The sequence below is a fragment of the Protomyctophum parallelum genome (genome assembly GCF_964188405.1).
Source record: "Protomyctophum parallelum genome assembly, chromosome: 13".
Lineage (NCBI taxonomy): Eukaryota > Metazoa > Chordata > Actinopteri > Myctophiformes > Myctophidae > Protomyctophum > Protomyctophum parallelum.
The window spans coordinates 22,268,253-22,286,408 of NC_139708.1; the positions used below are offsets into that span (position 1 = coordinate 22,268,253).

General features: G+C 43.5%; 1 protein-coding gene across 1 annotated transcript; it reads left to right on the plus strand.

Annotated features, from left to right (window-relative positions):
• Positions 1-1,768: 1,768 nt before the first annotated feature.
• rad23aa (RAD23 homolog A, nucleotide excision repair protein a) lies at positions 1,769-16,210 on the plus strand. The gene is made up of 9 exons (XM_083780652.1): positions 1,769-2,015; positions 2,865-3,026; positions 6,343-6,527; positions 6,783-6,826; positions 9,489-9,616; positions 10,733-10,823; positions 13,058-13,188; positions 14,114-14,275; positions 15,134-16,210. Exons 1-9 carry the CDS (start codon positions 1,950-1,952, stop codon positions 15,245-15,247), a joined length of 1,083 nt encoding a protein of 360 aa, XP_083636778.1. The 5' UTR covers positions 1,769-1,949; the 3' UTR covers positions 15,248-16,210.
• The last annotated feature ends 1,946 nt before the right edge of the window (positions 16,211-18,156 follow it).

Below are 18,156 nucleotides of genomic sequence, written 5' to 3' on the forward strand. Positions count from 1 at the left end.
CATTAAAATCATGATGTGATAGTCCTATTAGAATTGAACTTCAGAACATCCCACGCCACTGACACATGCCTCCTCTATTTGAGTGACTACAGATGGATTTGCTCAGACACATAAAAGACGTAAATTCTCCTTTCATTGTCAATGGTGTATAATGTTGGCACAAAAAGCCGATTTGCTCAGGCACATATGAGATATGACGTAAATTCTCCTTTCGTTGGGTGAGGTGGGTTCGGGGAGTAAACTAAAGGCCTATTCATAGTCTGGATTTTCGGTGGTGAGGTGACCACCGGAGGGGTGTGCTGACCACCGGAGCGGAAATAACGTTGAGCGTTGGTGAGTAAAAACAGAGAGAAGGGCTGGAGCGGTGGCGGTGGTTTGCTCTTCACCGCGGCTTGTGACGTCATGTTGTAGTTCGGTGGTCACCTAACCACCGAAAATCCAGACTATGTATGAGCCTTTGGTAGCCTCGTGTTGCGATACTAATATACCACTGCGCTGGGCTACGTGGGGGCATATGCATATGCAATAGGGGCGGGTGAAGTGTGGCTGCGCCAGGCTAGGGAGTAAGGCCAAGTAGTAGCCTGACCAATTTGTTCTGGGAAGTCTGGGGCAGTGTTCCGTTCACCTCCACCATCTGTTCTCTCCCCTACAGTTAGAATTGCATCCAGCTCACTGATGCTATCAAATTCCCCGGCCGGTCGTAGCGCGTGGAAGGGACACGTTATTCCGACCAGTTCCTTTCCCCTCCATCAGGCGCCCCGGCTGGCCGGGGGGGAGGTAGTTTTAGAGACCAGGATTACGCCATGTTTTTGTGAGGGTATCTACCCTAGGGGACACGGGGAGAACATGCAAACTCCACACAGAAAGGCCCTATCGCCGACCCCCGCCTCGGGTATGGGCACTGATGACGCGGAGGAGGGATTGGGAACACGCCGCCAGTGCCCACAGCGTCCCCAGCGGGAATCAAACCCAGGACCTTCTAGCTGTGAGGCGACAGCACTACCAACTGTGCCACCGTGCCCCTAAAAAAAAAAATTAATGCTTTTAGCTTGTAAACCAGTATGGAGTGGTTCAGTGTCAAAAGCCTTTTGGAGGTCCAGCATGACCATGCCACAGTATTTGCCCGCAACCACCTGTAGTCACTCAAATAGAGGAGGCATGTGTCAGTGGCGTGGGAGTCGTGGGACGTTCTGAAGTTCAATTATAATATAATTGAATAGGACCATCACATCATGATTTTAATGATCCTGGTGAAACTGAGTTGTAAATCGGTCTGTGTGCGCTGTGCGGTAATAATTAAATCCTTCAATAACTGCATGTATGCTTGCTTTTTGGGTCAATGTGGGTAAAATGAAATGAATTTCTTAATTATAACAAATTAAGAGATAGGAAAATATACCCAATCCCACTGTATCTCCCATTTTAAGTCTGATATGTTTAAATTTTGATGTTATTTTCAAATGATGATTGCTTTCTGCTCAACGGAGTCGACGCCTTGACCCACTGAACGTCAAATCGTCAATGCACCGGCACCGCACCGGCGTTAACGGCCGGGGGCTCACGAGCATCATAAAGAGCCTCGCATGAGGGGAACAGGGGTGTAACCTCGCATGAGGTGCGCTGCGGAAGATTCACAGATCTACAACATCTCTGGATAGGCTCGCGTCCCGTGCTTTCACTGCTTTGCGCTGTGTGACTGATAATATACTGTGCAGCCAGTCTGTGCGGCGCTGCACTAACCCCCTCCGGAGGAGGGAGCCTTCCACACTGCACCACCCAACTTGTCACCAAAGATGGCGATTTGCTGAGTGCTCATGGATACACACATTTCACGGATTAGAATCCTGACCAAAAGTTCAAGTTTAATATAATTTTAATTTGTGCTCTAGTAGCGAGTTGTTTTGCGAATCAAGGACGCAGAAGACGGGCGTCATCCATCCATCGCCGCCATGCAGATCACACTTAAAACGCTGCAACAGCAGACTATTCAGATTGAGATAGACCCTGAACAAACGGTGAGTGGCTACTACTATATGCTAGCTCGCTAACTTTATTAGCTAGCGGCTAATGTGAGCAGCCGTGGAACCTTGTCGTGGGGGCTTCTTTTCGCCAAGTTCAACTTGTAGGCTTTGTTCCACAGTGTGTCGACTCGCGGTCGCTTGATGGCCCCTGGTTGACGCAGTTTGCATTAACTAAACGTAAATATTAGCCCCGCGAGCCACATGTAAACGGGGCTATGCTAATAGCATTGATGCTAACTGGCCAGCTAGCTAACGTTAGCCAGCTCACTGTACAAAATCATTCCTGCATGTTCCATCATTCGTAACGATCGTGATTAGCTTTCTGCTAAATGAGCCAGAATAGCACAACAACGTCGTTTTATTCCTGCAATCGAAACCTCCACTAAAAGTTGGCAACTAGTGGCCAATATTTCTAACATTTAACTATGATTGACTCTTGTCATTGTTATCAACCAACCCAACTAAAGTTAGTACAAGTAAACCGCTGGTAACCATTAAACCGTATAGGTGAGCTCGCAGGTAACGCCTGTGTTAAGTTGTCGTGCGTGTTTTAGATATGACAAGGTTAATTTAACTCTGCAAACATTCGTAGCTGATAGTTATGTAAGTTGAAAACAAACTATTTGCACTTTTCATTTTTGGCAGCATGAGCACAATAATGTAATGAAGCAAGGCAGCTTGATTTTACATTGGTAGGTAGAGCTTAAATAGAGCTAATTTAGTTACCTGTCAGGCAATAGGAGTTTTAGCCCCATCATCATGGTTTGTCACACTGAATAATTATTGACTACCATAATGACACCGTTTCATCTGTTAATTATGTTCATCTTTGTTATTTTTCAGGTGAAGGACTTAAAGGAGAAGATCGAAGCAGAAAGAGGGAAAGATAATTTCCCAGTATCAGGCCAGAAGTTGATATATGCCGGCAAAATCCTGCAAGATGACACGCCTATTAAAGACTATAAAATTGATGAGAAGAATTTTGTAGTAGTTATGGTGTCTAAGGTGAGATCTGACTTCTGTGTAAATTGCATTTTACATTTAAATACTTGTAATTGTTTAAAAGTGACTTTCACCCTATTTTCTATCAATTTTAAGCCCCATGAAGCATTGAATTCATGCTGTTTTTGAGCATTCCTTCATGGGCCAATATTTTGATGACCTGGTCATCAGGCAGTGAGTCTCCTCCGGACCGGTCATCAAATGGCTGATACATGCTCCTTCTGACTTTAAGTTACGGACAGGTTTTTCCCCATCGGCATGACATCTGGGGGTGCACAAGTTCTATTTAAGGAGCATTTATTGGCTTTTAGTCATACCATCAATAACGTGATAAATGGGGCTACCTGAGGTCCAGGACCATTTCTATCAGCCATTGCACCATATAAGAGTTATAATATATCTAGAGGGCGCACTGCTCCGCCCCCAGTTATTCATTGCAATGAAAGTTGCTTTGTGGCGCTTGAAGCATAAGCAAAGCAAAGTTACCATGTTTATTAACTTGTTTACAGCCAGGCCCTGCTCATAGAACATTTCATGGTAGGGGTTCAATGCCTTGCTCAAGGGCACTTCAACGGTGGTAATTTTAATGTGCCGGTCCGGAGATACGAACTAGCGACCTTCCGATATCAAGACCGCTCCGCAAACCATTCGGCCACCGCTGCCCCAAGCATCCGGAAGAACGATCTACTGAAGTCTAGAGCGCAGAGCAGGCGCACTACTTAGGGTTTCAAACGGACGCACCAGCAGTAGCATTTTAAATGCGGAAGTGTTGCTATGGTAAATGGTGCATTTATATAGAGCCTTTATCCAAGGCGCTTTACATAGTGCATTACATTCACCCATTCACACACACATTCTCACACCGATTGCGGCGGAAGCCATGCAAGGTACCAACCAGCACATCGGGAGCAATTTGGGGTTTCAGTGTCTTGCCCAAGGACACTTTGACATGTAGACAGGAGGAGCTGGGATTCGAACCGATGACCCATGGATCATTGGACGACCTGCTCTACCTCCTGAGCCACAGTCGCCCCAGATTTGCACACCTGGAGACGGCCGCGTCACTGAACGTCACTGTTCAGGGGGCTTGCATTCCACCCAATTACAATTGAGACATTTTGCAGGCGCTCATAATCCAGAGCGATTTACATTAAGCAAGAACAAAAAGCATGGCAATACATCACATACATAAAAAGTTTATCATGAAACATGCGTAAGCTAAGAACGTAACAGTGGAATATCTATATAATGAAACTATACATATATACTGTACTATGCTATACATATGTGCTATGACTACATACAATGCAATTCTAGTGCTGTCTACATAACATGCTATACTGTAAGTAGTGATGCACCGAATATTCGGCCGCAGAAAATATTCGGCTGAAAATGGCTAAAAATGCATTTTCGGCCTATTCGCTTTCGGCCCAAATAGGCAGAAAATATATCACCGAATAGTGTATGAAATTAATGCATTCAAAAGAGCTGAATAAATGTTTTATGGATCCATAATAGTGATTATTATTTAAGTTAACATAACATTTGTAGAATCAATTAATGGGTTAAGTGAGGATACTAAAACAGCGATATTCAGTTACACTTCATACCAATGATACTGTGCGGGTGTAGGTATGTTAAGTGATAACCACTTTCAACATGGCATTATAGGCAAAAGCTTTCTAAATCTTTCAAATTTTCCAAACATCTACAAGCTTGTAGGTCAACATTTTTTTCTATTTGTTGTACAACAAAGTATATAGTGCTAAGTGGCATTCTGGACTAGACCTGTATGGCTGGAAACATTGTGGTTGCAAGGACTGCATTTCTGACCTTTCAGATACAGGACTGTGTCACAGTCATTACCAAGTGATTGAGAGATTATTTATTCTGTACTTACTCTGTATAAACATACTATTTTAACTAGTGATGCACCGAATATTCGGCCGCAGAAAATATATAAATATATAAAAATATATCACCGAATAGTGTATGCAATTAATGCTTTCAAAAGGGCTGAATAAATGTTTTATGGACCCATAATAGTGGTTATTATTTAAGTTAAGTTTGGCCATAACCATTTATTTTGCCATAAATCAGGTAGCTTTAAGGTACGGCCATGACAGCAATGGTAGGAAAAAAGATGTATAATATTAATCATATTCGGATATTCGGTATTCAGTTTTCGGCCAACTGTTTCCTATATTCGGTATTCGGTTTCGGCCAAGAATTTCCCTTTCGGTGCATCCCTAACTGTAAGTCTATCAAATGCTATCTAATTCTACAAAAAGTGCTATGGGTAAGTGCTACGGGCCATGGTGGAGTCTGAAAAGGTGGGTTTTCAGACTACGGCGGAAGATTGGGAGTGAGGCTGCAGTTCTGATTGTAATGGGAAGTGCATTCCATAGTTTTGGAGCAATACGTTTGTCTGTGGCCCAAAGCACCCTCAAGCTGCGTCCATGATTGTCCACCTCATGCCACGCCCTCTTTACATTTCTACAAACCATGCTGGCATTGAAAATTCCCACCAACCGAAACAAGCTTGAGCCCTGTGTTAACCCATTCTGACCTGAGATCAGATTCTAAAAATGTCTTCTACATCCTGACAGTTTTCTGAAAAAGCTATGTTTCTATGTCAGTCGTTCTTCGATTTTTCAAAAATAGCAGACCTACAAGCTACTCGGTGGCGCGCTATGAGCTTTTAGATCTGCTATTTTGTATTTTTCAATAGCTAAAGCATAACATGATGCTAACACCAAAAGGGGTTCACGCCTAGAATGGGTTTAAGCAGTGTGTCCAAGTTGTGTACAGTTGGTTTGGGAATCAGTTCTAATCTATTTGACTGAGACAGTAAATTAGTTGAGAGAGAGAAGCTGGTAAACGGCTTAAAAAGACACGCACATCCCAGTAGTCGTGGCGGGAAACGGCGAATAAACATTCATTTCAGTGAATGAATGATTTAGTTCATGTTCACAGCAATGATCTGGTCACGTTCAACGTTAAGTTATTTGTATTAGCCGAGAATTCCGTATAATGTCTAGAGAAAAACTACCGGACCTCTGATGGTCTGTGTATATAAGAAAGAAACCTGCACCAGTATTGCTACTTCCAATTCCCTCCCCTGAAGCCCAGAACGATAATCTGCCTTGGTTGTGGGATTCACCGCTGGCTAATATCTCATTTGGTAAGGGGCATTCCCCTCTTGCATAAGTGGTAAGACAGTTGGTTTATGGTTTCCTATGCGGGAGACCTGGGTTTGAATCGTGGTGGTGGTGTTGCAGACTATCATTTCCCTAATCATGACTGCTTTTGGTTGTAGGCAAAGCCTGCGGCTGCTGCTGCTTCACCTCCACCCTCGGAAGCGCCCAAGCCTCCAGTCCAGGACTCTGGCTCCACGTCAACAGCTGCTGTCCCAGCCCCAACCCCAGCAGCTGTCCCCATCCCCCCCGAGGAGGCCAAAGAGGAGCCAACTCCTGCAGACGTAGAACCACAGCAGCCAGCCAGGTAGAAGACGTTCGCTTAGAGGGGTCTCGGTAAACATGTTTTTAGTTGAGGAAAGTGGGACATCCCTATAGAAGGGGAATAAATAAATCTGTCCAATATCGGTCAATTGAAAGCTAGAGCGCAAGCCAGTGACGACGGTTTTGTTCACAACATATTTTCATAGCAATATAATGTGTAATGTGTGACATGCCACATCACTTGTTACCATAGTGTCCCACTCATGCTGTATTGCATTTGTTTTATTCTATTTTGTAGCTCGAGTGGACTTGGACAGGGTGTGGAGGCCTCCTCAGCGCTGGGTACGTGTGGACCTCTGTCTGGCTTGGTGATAACTGTCGATGTTTTGCATTCTCGCTTAGATTGGCTGTGGCAAAACATGAAATTAGCTACCAAATCACATGACAGGAATCTGATTTGAGAACAGAACGTCTTGGTTCTGTGAGGACTATGATTGTAGTATATGGATACATTTTTCTGTAATGTCTTGGGGTTGAACTTTCGGGCAAAGAAATTGGCTGGTGTGGACCAGAGAATGAACGGGTCAAAGTGCACAACGTTTGTGTCTGTTAAGTATGCAACACCATGAAGTTCTCCCCTGTATCGTCATGCATAGAGCACCAAAACTGTAAGCTCAATATTGTATGGTAGATATTTTGTGAAGCCACTACCAAAATAGTTGTCATTGTGTGTTTATATTGGATAGTTCAAAGGTCTGTTCTATGTTTGTTTTTTAATTTTTATGTATCATACATACAGTACGTATTTGTCTCTGCAAAGAGGTTTGGTGTAGAGCAGTGTACTGGTAACCAACCTTTTCAAGCCCAAGAGCCCATTTTATTCCCAATTGTAAGTCATGATCTACCACAAAAATGTGTTAAACACTTGTTTTTTTGCGATTTCTGACAGGCTCAATGTATGTGCACACATCCAGAGACTATAGTTTAAGAATAAATAAGTGATAGTTATATAATTAATGCCTAAATATTAAGACAAATGTATTAGAAATATACATATTATTATCTTTGTTGAGGTTTTTTTTAATAAAACAAAACGCAAAGGACATGAAATAAATTGCTTATATATATAATATAATATTTAGTTAGTTTGATGAATATTCACATTTACAGATGTTCAAATGACAAATGCATACAGTACATGACCATATATTTGAACAGTTATGGTGACTGATACAATACTCTCAGTGTCAGCCCACCTTTAATGAGACTGCTGTGACTGCACATTATCTGCAAGCGTTTTGAAATCTGGTTCATAGTGATTGCCAGTCTGAGGCTGTCATTAAGATGTGATTCAGTTCTAAACTTGGGGCGGCGGTGGCGGTGGCTTAGGGGTAGAGTGCCTGGATGGTAACCGTAAGGTTGCCAGTTCGAACCCGGGCTCCCCCAGAGTTACTGTCGAAGTGTCCTTGAGCAAGACACTGAACCCCTAATTGCTCCCGAGTGCTAGTTGGTGCCTTGCATGGTTTCAGCTGCCATCGGTGTGTGAATGGGTGAATGTAATGCACAATCTCTGTAAAGCGCCTTGGATAAAGGCGCTATATAAATGCACCATTTACCATTTAAACTTGGATTTTATTTTCATTTGTAAAAAGGCCATTTCACATAAGTGGAGCTAACGTAGGCATTTGAGTGCACAAGACACAATCAGGGGATACTTCTCTCTGCTCACAAGTGAACAAAAAAGTCCTTGTTTTTATGGTTTTTATGGTTAGAAAACAAGCAATTCTTTAACCATGTCCCTGTCCCTAATTGGTACCTTGCGCTGAGCCAAAACATGGCTAAGTCGGAAGGATGCATGCTCCCAATTCCTGGTGGAAATGATTATTGATGATTAATGATTTATTTCCGCCAGATCTTCCATAGTCAGAGTAGAGTAGTCACTGCATGCTTGCCTGTGTAGGTATAGTAGTGAGTGAGAGGCTGTTTAGCTCTGTGGGTTTTTATACTGTTCTGTTCTGATATGCATGACTATTATGCACAAGTTGTGCATAATAGTCAAACAAACGAACTCCGCAGTTGATGGCCCAACACATGTCTGGGGCCATCACTGCAAGCTATTCTAAATGCACGTTCTGTGTATTGGTAGTGATGGACTGTCTGTACAGAGCAAGCAGTCAAGTTTACCAAGTATTGAGGGTTTCAGTGGCTAACTGTCTGAAGTAAACAACATTAATTCACACTGACAGTCTGTTTATGAAATCTATGAAAAGGTTTAATCTGCATCACAATTGTATACAATAAGAAGTGGGGGGGGGGGGGTCCCTGCTTAATCTCTCTCAGCTAAGTGGTCCTCCTTGCCCTGAAAAATGTAAGATCCCTGATGTAAATTGAACTTTGCTTAGCCCCTTCCCTACTTCCTTCACTGGTGTTATCAATGATGCTAATGAAGGCTCTGTTCCATTCTAGACAAAAGCTGAATTTCGACTGCAGCTTTCTTTGACCAGTGTCCTTGAGTGGGTTCCAAGTGGCCCCGTACGGGTCTGTAACTCTGAAAGTGTACAAATGGACCATTACGGGTCAATTTGGTTCCATTTGTACACTCTTAAGAGTTATGGGGGTTCTTGAAATAAAAACAACTTTAAAAACCACTGTACACTAAATGGAAACCGAGCCTTAACCCATTCTGGGCGGGAACCCCTTTTGGTGTTAGCATTACGTTATGCTTTAGCTATAAATAGCAGATCTACAAACTCGTAGCGTGCCACCGAGTGGCGCGATACGAGCTTGTAGATCTGCTATTTTTGAAAAATCGAAGAGCGACTGACATAGAAGACATTTTTAGAATCTGAATCTGAATCTGAATTAATTACTCTGATCGGTAACATCGGCAAGTAGGGAAGCGGCCCGGGAATGGGGAAGGGTTATTCTGTTGTCTGTGTCCATAGAGCCCATCGTGTTCTGTACTAAATGTTTGTGACTCGGTCCTTGTGTTGTGCCTATGCAGTGACGGGAGCCGAGTACGAGGCCATGCTGACGGAGATCATGTCTATGGGATATGAGAGGGAAGGGGTGGTGGCTGCTCTACGGGCCAGCTTCAACAACCCTCACAGGGCGGTGGAGTACCTCCTCACTGTGAGTACACACACACACACACACACACACAGTTTGGACTACAGTCAAATGAAGTCGACTTAAAGCACCAGAACATTATACCATTGACTGAGACCCGAGACCAGATTCTACAAAATGTCTTCTGAAAAACGTTTATCGGTGGTGGCTCAAACGTTTTCATTGTCAAGGAGCCCCAGAATGATGTGTATTTCTGAAAATATGTTGTTCCAGGGACCACCCTCAGAAGCAAATATTGAGTTAAAAACATTTGCTGTGAAAGGATATATATTCAGAGATTTGCACACATTTTCACGATAAAAAAAAAAAAGCTCAAGCTCATAGTGCCACGATATGAGCTTGTAGATCTACTATTTTGCAACGGCTAAAGTATAAAATAATGGTTAAAAGTGGTTGAAAGCTAACCATGACACAGATGCATTCCAGGTAGGTAGTAATGGGTTAAACCAGGTGGAGAGTGATCCCTTTACTGTGTCTCAGCAAGGTGGTCTTGTACAGTACAACACAATAATTTTCTTGGCATTCAAGATATAATACCCTGAATATATACATTGAGTGTCATTGACATATTTGTCTCTGTTGCTCACATACCGGTGTCTTTTTCTCCTATCCTCCGCTGCGCCCGCTGCATTATGCTTATCGTCGCTCGTATTTCTATTTATGTAAGCTAAAGGCTTGTTTAGTGCTGTTCCCTTCTGATTTTGTAAACGTAACCTTACTGCACTACTATAATATTTGTGTCCTTGTATGCATCTCCTTTGTGTGGAGGGGGGGTTACCGGATATAGGCTGGCCTTAGACCGGATGATGGGGTTGACTATGGTCAGATAGAAATTAAATGATGTTGCACTTTACTTTGGTTTACTGTTACTATGAAAATGCATACGATTGCACAGCTTTTTATTTGTACTTGCAATGTGTTAAAACCGCAGATATCTCTGTGGTTTGCGTGCTATCGAAGATGTCATCGAATATCAATACTTTTCAAAATATCAACGTTTGAAATCCAGTATCGTGACAACACCAGAGTCCCTGATTCATCCGTTTCTCAGCGAAGGGGTTCTTCTATTGAAGAGCCCTGCTCTACAGTATTGTTTATGGTGTGGTGTTGTGTTTGCAGGGTATCCCTAGCAGTCCAGTCCAGGAGACGAATCCCCCTGTACAGCCTCCCGCTTCTGGACGCACTACAGAGGCCCCGTCCCTAGTTGAGGGTATGGCTTGGAACTCCCTTATTTTACACCATTTTAACATACGTACTTCTGTAACTTTGTGCAAGTGACACATGATATTGACATTATGACCGATATCCGATCACCTATTATTTCCAGGGTCATATCGGCCAATACCGATTTACCGTATTACTAGGGCTGACCCAAAAAAATCGATTAATCGACGTTCAATCGATACGCACGGGAATCGATTTTTAAATTTTGAATTGAATAGTCATTAAAAAAAAAGCGGACGCTTTTGGTCCGCGAGACGGCCCCATTTGGTCCGCGAGCTATGCTCGCGCCTCGCAGCACCGCAACGCCTCCTCCCCTCTCCCCCTCACTCGTGGTAACGACAAGGAAGTCAACACAGACCAGCTACAGCCTGCAGTCATGCCGCCACAAAATAAATCTAAAGTGTGGTTGCATTTTAGAATATGCAAGGAGAACAAAGAACAAGTGGTGTGTCAACTATGTGACAAGAAATTGGCGTATCACATACGGGATGGCCCAAGTGGGGCGAAAAATTTCACGCATGGGACGGGGGAAAAGGCCCCCGACCTCCTCGGCTCCGAGGGACCTCCAGGCGCGCTAATTTCTACCCCAAGAAAGAGCCTCGTCGGAAGGGTCTGAGAGCGGCGTAGACCGCGGCGCAAATTAGCGCGCCTGGAGCTCCAGGACTTCCAGGGGCTGGTGAAACTGAAAACCGCGCTTTTCGACCCCAAGCTTTTTTTCACATCTGAGTTTCAATCGGAAGAGAAGCTAAATCCCTACATTTTCTGGATTCTAGGCTATATCTAGGCTATATATTTTTTATTTGAGAGGTAATGCCTGTGTCAGGCAGTTGACTTGTTACGGTTGACTTGTTACAGTAGTGCTTGGATTCACATGGTGAGTGCGCTCAATGCGCGCACCGAAAATTCAAAGATCTGCAATCTCATGCGCTGCGTTGTGCATATTGGCTGAGTATAATGGCACGAATGAAACTAGGCCTATAGATTTATTTTGGCGATGCAGAGAATTGATTTTGCCGTTGCCAGCGATATCTTTTTTTTTTTCTTGTCTGAAGACTGACCTGTTCCATCACTGAACTCCCATGCAGCAGAGCAGCTCCTACAGACCAGACCAAAACACCTTTTCTCTTTGGAATTTAATTGCACCTGATCGTATTATTGTAATTATGTAGCCTATTTGCCTGTGTTCTTTCTTTTAATTATGTTTCTTTTGTGCGCCGATGGTGATGCTCCACTTTTCACGTTTCAGCCTGTAGGCCTACAGCACTTTGGTCAGCTTTTATTGTTTTAAATGTGCTATATAAATAAAGTTTGATTTAGGCCTATATTGGAGCAGGTGCTGGCAAATAACTAATTACTGTAATGCCATGCAGTGAAGTTGCGCAAATGTCAACTCAATTAGCAAGCGGAGCTGCTCTCATGCGCTCTGCACTGTCTGCAGCACAATGACTGCAGATCTCTTCTTAAAGTTAACTTATTATGGTTTACTTTCAACCATAAACCATAATATGATTGACAAACCTTGGATTATAATTCTTCATCGACAGCGCATGCAGCATGACTATGAGGTAATTTAACTATGTGGGATTTCTCCATCGGCAACGCATGTCGATAAAAATGGGATTTCACTAGTGGCATTATTCAGGCAATACTCAACAGATTGTTATAATTCCAAGTGATCTATAATCTGTGAAGTTTATATATATTTTTCCCATACGCACACTCACAGTCACATTAACTTTATGATCAATCAAATCAACCGTGGTTGATTTTATTTCTGACAAGTGTCAGGCTTGAAGAGTTCATTCATGTTACCGTTCGTTTAAAATTGACAGAGGAGTTTGGATTATATATATAATATTTTTATTTGATGGAGAGGTAATGCCTGTTTCAGGCGCTGTTTAATTGTTAAATAAAAGACCAATCCAATATGCGCTCTATCTTCTGCAGCTATATCGCTGTTTTATTTTAAGCCTAGTTCATTGGTCAGCCCTAAAGGCTTATCGTTTAAAATAAATGATACCAATCCAAGCATGCCTTTCTCTCAGCTATCGTTGTTTAAACCAAAGAGTCACTGCTCGCATCGCTCTTCGCGCATCGCCGATTTCATATCGTGCATCTCTAATCTAAAGTATGAGGTAGGAATGCTACAAAATAATTCAAAACAACTTTTTCTTTTGATGTACTCATGCCTTTTTTGTTTTATTGTTTTCACCCCATCAGGGGAGAACCCGCTGGAGTTCCTACGGACTCAGCCCCAGTTCCTGAACATGAGACTGGCCATCCAGCAGAACCCTTCACTGCTGCCCGCTCTCCTACAGCAGCTGGGCCGGGAAAACCCACAACTTCTACAGGTAACGCGCATGCACACACGCACAAACATACACGTGTTTGACCTCTCCGGGTGCGTTTTTAGGTGAAATTGATCCTGCGTCTTGTATAAGGAACTCATTCGGTTACTATAACTTAGCCTCGGAAACCCAGACATTTTTATTTTCAGGGGTCTGAGTCCACTTCAATTCGGCATAGAGTAGCGCAAACATTGCTCATTCTCTGCTGATTTCTGATCGTCTGCACCTTTGTTAAATTGACACATACGGGCCCAGGCCGTAGCGTAACGGTCTGGGCACCGGACTGGTAATCCAGTCGCAGTGTGCCGCGGGTTCGACTCCCGGACCCGACACGGCATTTACTGCATGTCATCCCCCCATCTCTCTCCCGTTTCCTGTCAGCCTACTGTCTGTCCCTTCAAAAATCAATAAAAGGCGTAAGCCGCAAAAAGAAAAAAAAAAAAAAAAATTGACACATACGCACACTCCTCTCTCTCTCTCTGTCGCTCTAAGTATCATGTCGCGCAGCTGCGCATAGTTTCTCCCAGGAGCTGCCTATGCCATAAAAAGCATAGGTGAGTTCCAGGCTACTATAACTAAACATTTATGATTAACAGCACGGCAGCACAAGCACAAAGGTGCACTGCGCTTGCCATGTGGTTTATTTCACTGCAGCATGACTGAGGCTTGTTGGAAGCGCACATCATTTGGTAGCGCATGATAAGGGAGGGACAAGGATGTCAGGCAACAGATGATACACGATACCAAACCACTACAAATATTAGACCCATCACCCTCCCGTGACGGGTACTATCCACACAAATGACAGTAGTAACATTACAAATTTTTAATAAAACACAATGTGCATAAAGTATGCGAGGTCGAAAACATTGTGCTGAATTAGAATTCTCATCATATCGCTTTGATGTCTCTTTCCCGCTCTCCCCAGCAAATTAGCCAGCACCAGGAGCTGTTCATCCAGATGCTGAACGAGCCTGCGGGGGAGGGGGGAGACGTCCCAGAGGTGGGCGAGCTGGGCGCTGCCGGGGAGGAAGGGGCGCCCGTCAACTACATCCAGGTCACGCCACAGGAGAAGGAAGCCATTGAGAGGGTGAGTTGGTTTAGACCCCGTCACAAGACTTAATGATTCACTCGCTGCCTAGATCCTCTTTTGAAGTATTTTGATCCTTCGGCCCTCGGCGCCCGAGATCCTCTTTTGACCTCTTTTATTGATTATGTTTCATAACGCTGTACCGTGCGACGGAAGTAAACGGGGGGGGGGGGGGGGGGGGGGGGGACACAGAAGTGAATAGTCAGCGAGCTTATGATATCTATGGGAACGGATGTTTTAGAATTTGATTTGTGGCTCACAGCTAAAGCGTTCGCGGGGCACGTTACATAGACTGTTTTTCACTTCCCGTCTTCCGTTTCCGAGTGAATGGCATTCAAACTAAGAGCTTATCTGTTGACATACATTATGGCAATTCTCGAGTACAGATGCAACCACTAGATAACACCAGATGGCAGCGAGTGAATTAAAATGATAGAATCAGGATCAGTTGCATAGCGTTCTTCTGAGTCCCCATCTGTGCATAATGGATGGCTTGGACAACACCGGTGCCTGTGTCATAACGTGTGTTGATAACTTTGTGAAACAGTCCCAAACTGAGCTACACTTTCATCTTCCTTAGGTCTTGATCACTCTGTCTGAACCCAGTGTAGAAATGCATAATTGTTATGAAAATGAACTAATAATCTGATTTGCGTATTCTGATTTGGCTAACCGTTGACTATCCCTCATCCCTAATCATCATTGGTAAACCAATGAGTTGAGAGACAAAAACTAGACAAACTAAACAGCATAAATAGCCAGTTATTTATATTCCAAGATTAACATACTTTTATTATGTCGTCCCCCTCCCCATCTTCTTTCTGTCTCTTCTCTCTTAACCATCTGTCTGGCGGTCAGTTAAAAGCGTTGGGTTTCCCAGAGGCTCTGGTGATCCAGGCCTACTTCGCCTGCGAGAAGAACGAGAACCTGGCGGCCAACTTTCTACTCAACCAGGGTCTAGAAGACGACTGAGACGCAGCGTCCCTGCCTTCCTCCTCCCTCCCTCCCTCCCGCCCCTCCATCCCTCCCTCCTCTACTTCCTTCGACCCTCCCCCTCTTCAGTTCAGCACAAGGACTGCGCCGCCCCCCTCCCCGATATACTGTACAGTTACCAAGCTCAACTCTGTGGGAGGGAGAGGGGAGAGCTCGGTGGTGGGGGGGCGGCGGCGGCGGCGTCTAGGGATGGTTCTGGGAGGTGGTTGGGGTTTGGAATGGAGTGGGCTGGGCTTACATGCTAGAGTACACAAAGTAAAGGTTGTGTAAAGCGGCAACAAGGGCAGGCATGGGTCTCTTTAACGCAGCAGTGGGTCACTGGGAGGTGAGGGGCGTACGAACGAGACCCACTTCAATTCCAATGGAATTTGTGGGGTTTGTTTAGGGGATATCTTTAATTAGACGTTTGACATGCTCGTGGGAACATTAGGACAAGGAGGGAGGGAGGGTGGGGGCCTGATGGGTTTGTGGTGAGAGTACGTACGTTTGTGTGTGTGTGCGTGTGTGTGTGTGTGTGTGGGGGGGGGGGGGTATGAGTGCGTCATGTCATGTCTGTGTGCCTATGCAGGTGAAAGTGATAACAATTTAGTTGAAACGGTAATTTGATTTCCATATCTTAAGCTTGATTCATGCTGTTGCTGGATATTACAGGAGCACAATGCTCTATACGGCACTTCTCCAATGTTATCAGTGTGTGTACTTCTGTCTGCCTCTGTGAACTGAAGCCCAGTTTATACTCTCACATCGCATCACATCATTCACGAGAAAATCTGTGATGAGGTATAAGTTGGGTTTAAGCAATCCTATATGTACATCCAACAATGACATGGTCAGAGATGGACTGTGCTGTGCTCTGTATGTGTGTGAATGAGATGACGTTGCAGGGTGTTTTTTTTTGGACTGTAGGAAAGAAATGGGAACTAAACTGACCGATAAAAATGATTCTGCTTGTGTGTCTACTCTATTCACTTAGTTACACAAGTACCACCCTCACCTGTCATGTTCTGTTGAGTGGTGCCTATACGTGGGCCATGGAGAAGCCATGCAAATAACAACAGTAGAACCTAAAGGAGTGCCTTCCCTCGTTAGGTTTGTTATTTTCTCTATGCTTGTACCCTTTGGGTGGTCATTAACACCACCAGAATTTCACAGTATGACATACAGTAGAATGACGGATAGAACTGCTGCATTAAGCAACATTGGGAATGGAGGTGCAGTTCTTGCCCATTAATTAAGACCTGAGGACCCGATTCTACAAATGTCTTCTCAGTCATGGCAGTTTTCTGAAAAACGTGAGAAAGTGGTGCTCAAACCCTTTCATGCCAAGGACCCACAAAAGTATATGCATTTTGCCACCGGACCCCCCATCTCAAAATGTTTTGCATCAGTCGATGTACAAGCTGTTAGTGTGGCACTCAGTGCAGCGCTAAGACCTTGTAGAGCTGCTATTTCTCAACAGCTAAAGTTTAAAAAAAATTGTTAAGTGGTCAAAAGCTACGGCGACAAAGATGCGTCCCAGGTCTTAATGTGAATATGCGGTTGGTTTGAGCTAGCTTTTATGTTGCACCGTAAGATTCTGAGGTCTCTAGAGGCTATGAGCATTGAGAAAATATTTTTAAGGTTATTGTGGGAGGTGGTCAGATCTCTACACATTTTTTTAATGTAATTGATACACTGAATATATACGTAACTGATTGAATTACCCCAGCCTGCATTATATTTTCCAATTCTAGATCTGTATTCAAGGCAGCCCTCATACACTTGACTATGTATCTTTCTTCACCTGCTTTTGAGTGAGGTGGCATGTATCGAATCATTCTGATTAAGGGCCTATGGGAGCAAATCATTTCACCAAGATGGTGCACATGCATGTGCACTGATGTTTGTTAATGTGCGCATGTCTTTGCTTACATATTTTGCAGGGGCAGAACCAGGGATGGGCACAAATACATCAAAGTGTATTGTTACAAAATCAAAAATAAATGACATATCAAAAATACAATAAATTGTATTTACAGCGGAGCATTTCATAGTAGTTCACATACCTTTACTGTGTATATTGGATCCATTCTGACTGCTGACCTGCATGCATTTTGTGCTGTGGATGTCCCAAGGACATGAAGGAGAAGTATAATGTATACGATAAGGCAGTGGTTCGCAAACTTCAGCGTGTTTTAGCCTTAGAAGTAGGTGTCAGTCTATTTCCTCAATTTGTTCAAACCCAACTCCCTTGGGAAACAGTTGCTGAAATTTGAGGTATCATTAACAACCTATAAGGCAAAAATGTCATGCTTTAACTAATGTGTTGTGAGTTTTCATGATTCTGAATCCATTGCAAGTATTAGTTTTGCACAAAAAACACTCCTAAAGGGCTCCAAGGGGTGTTTTTGTGCAAAACTAATGCTTGCAAAATTTGAAAATGTTGCCTTATATAGGTTGTTAATGCTTAATGGTACCCCAGCTGTCAGCCTGTCAAAGTTTCCCAAGGGAGTTGGTTTGGAACAAATTGAGAGATGTTGGACCCATATTTGGGTGTGGGTCCGTATTTGGGTGTTATCGGGGACAACTTGAACTTTATATTCAGCAAGTATGACATAAAATATGAATAAAATCCAGTGGTGGAAAGTAGGCTACATTTACTTAATTAGCCTACCTAAAATGTTGAGGTATTTGTACTTGAGTATGTCAACTTTGCAGTACTTTTACTTCTACTCCACTACATTGCAAATATTGTAATTTTACTCCACTACATTTATTCGATAATTAGATTATTATTACAAAACATGCATTGACCACTTCAGCCCTATACATTTCGGCTATTTTAAAATAACCGATCTACAAGTTAGATCTGCTATTTTCAAAGGATATACATCCTTTACATTTAGTCA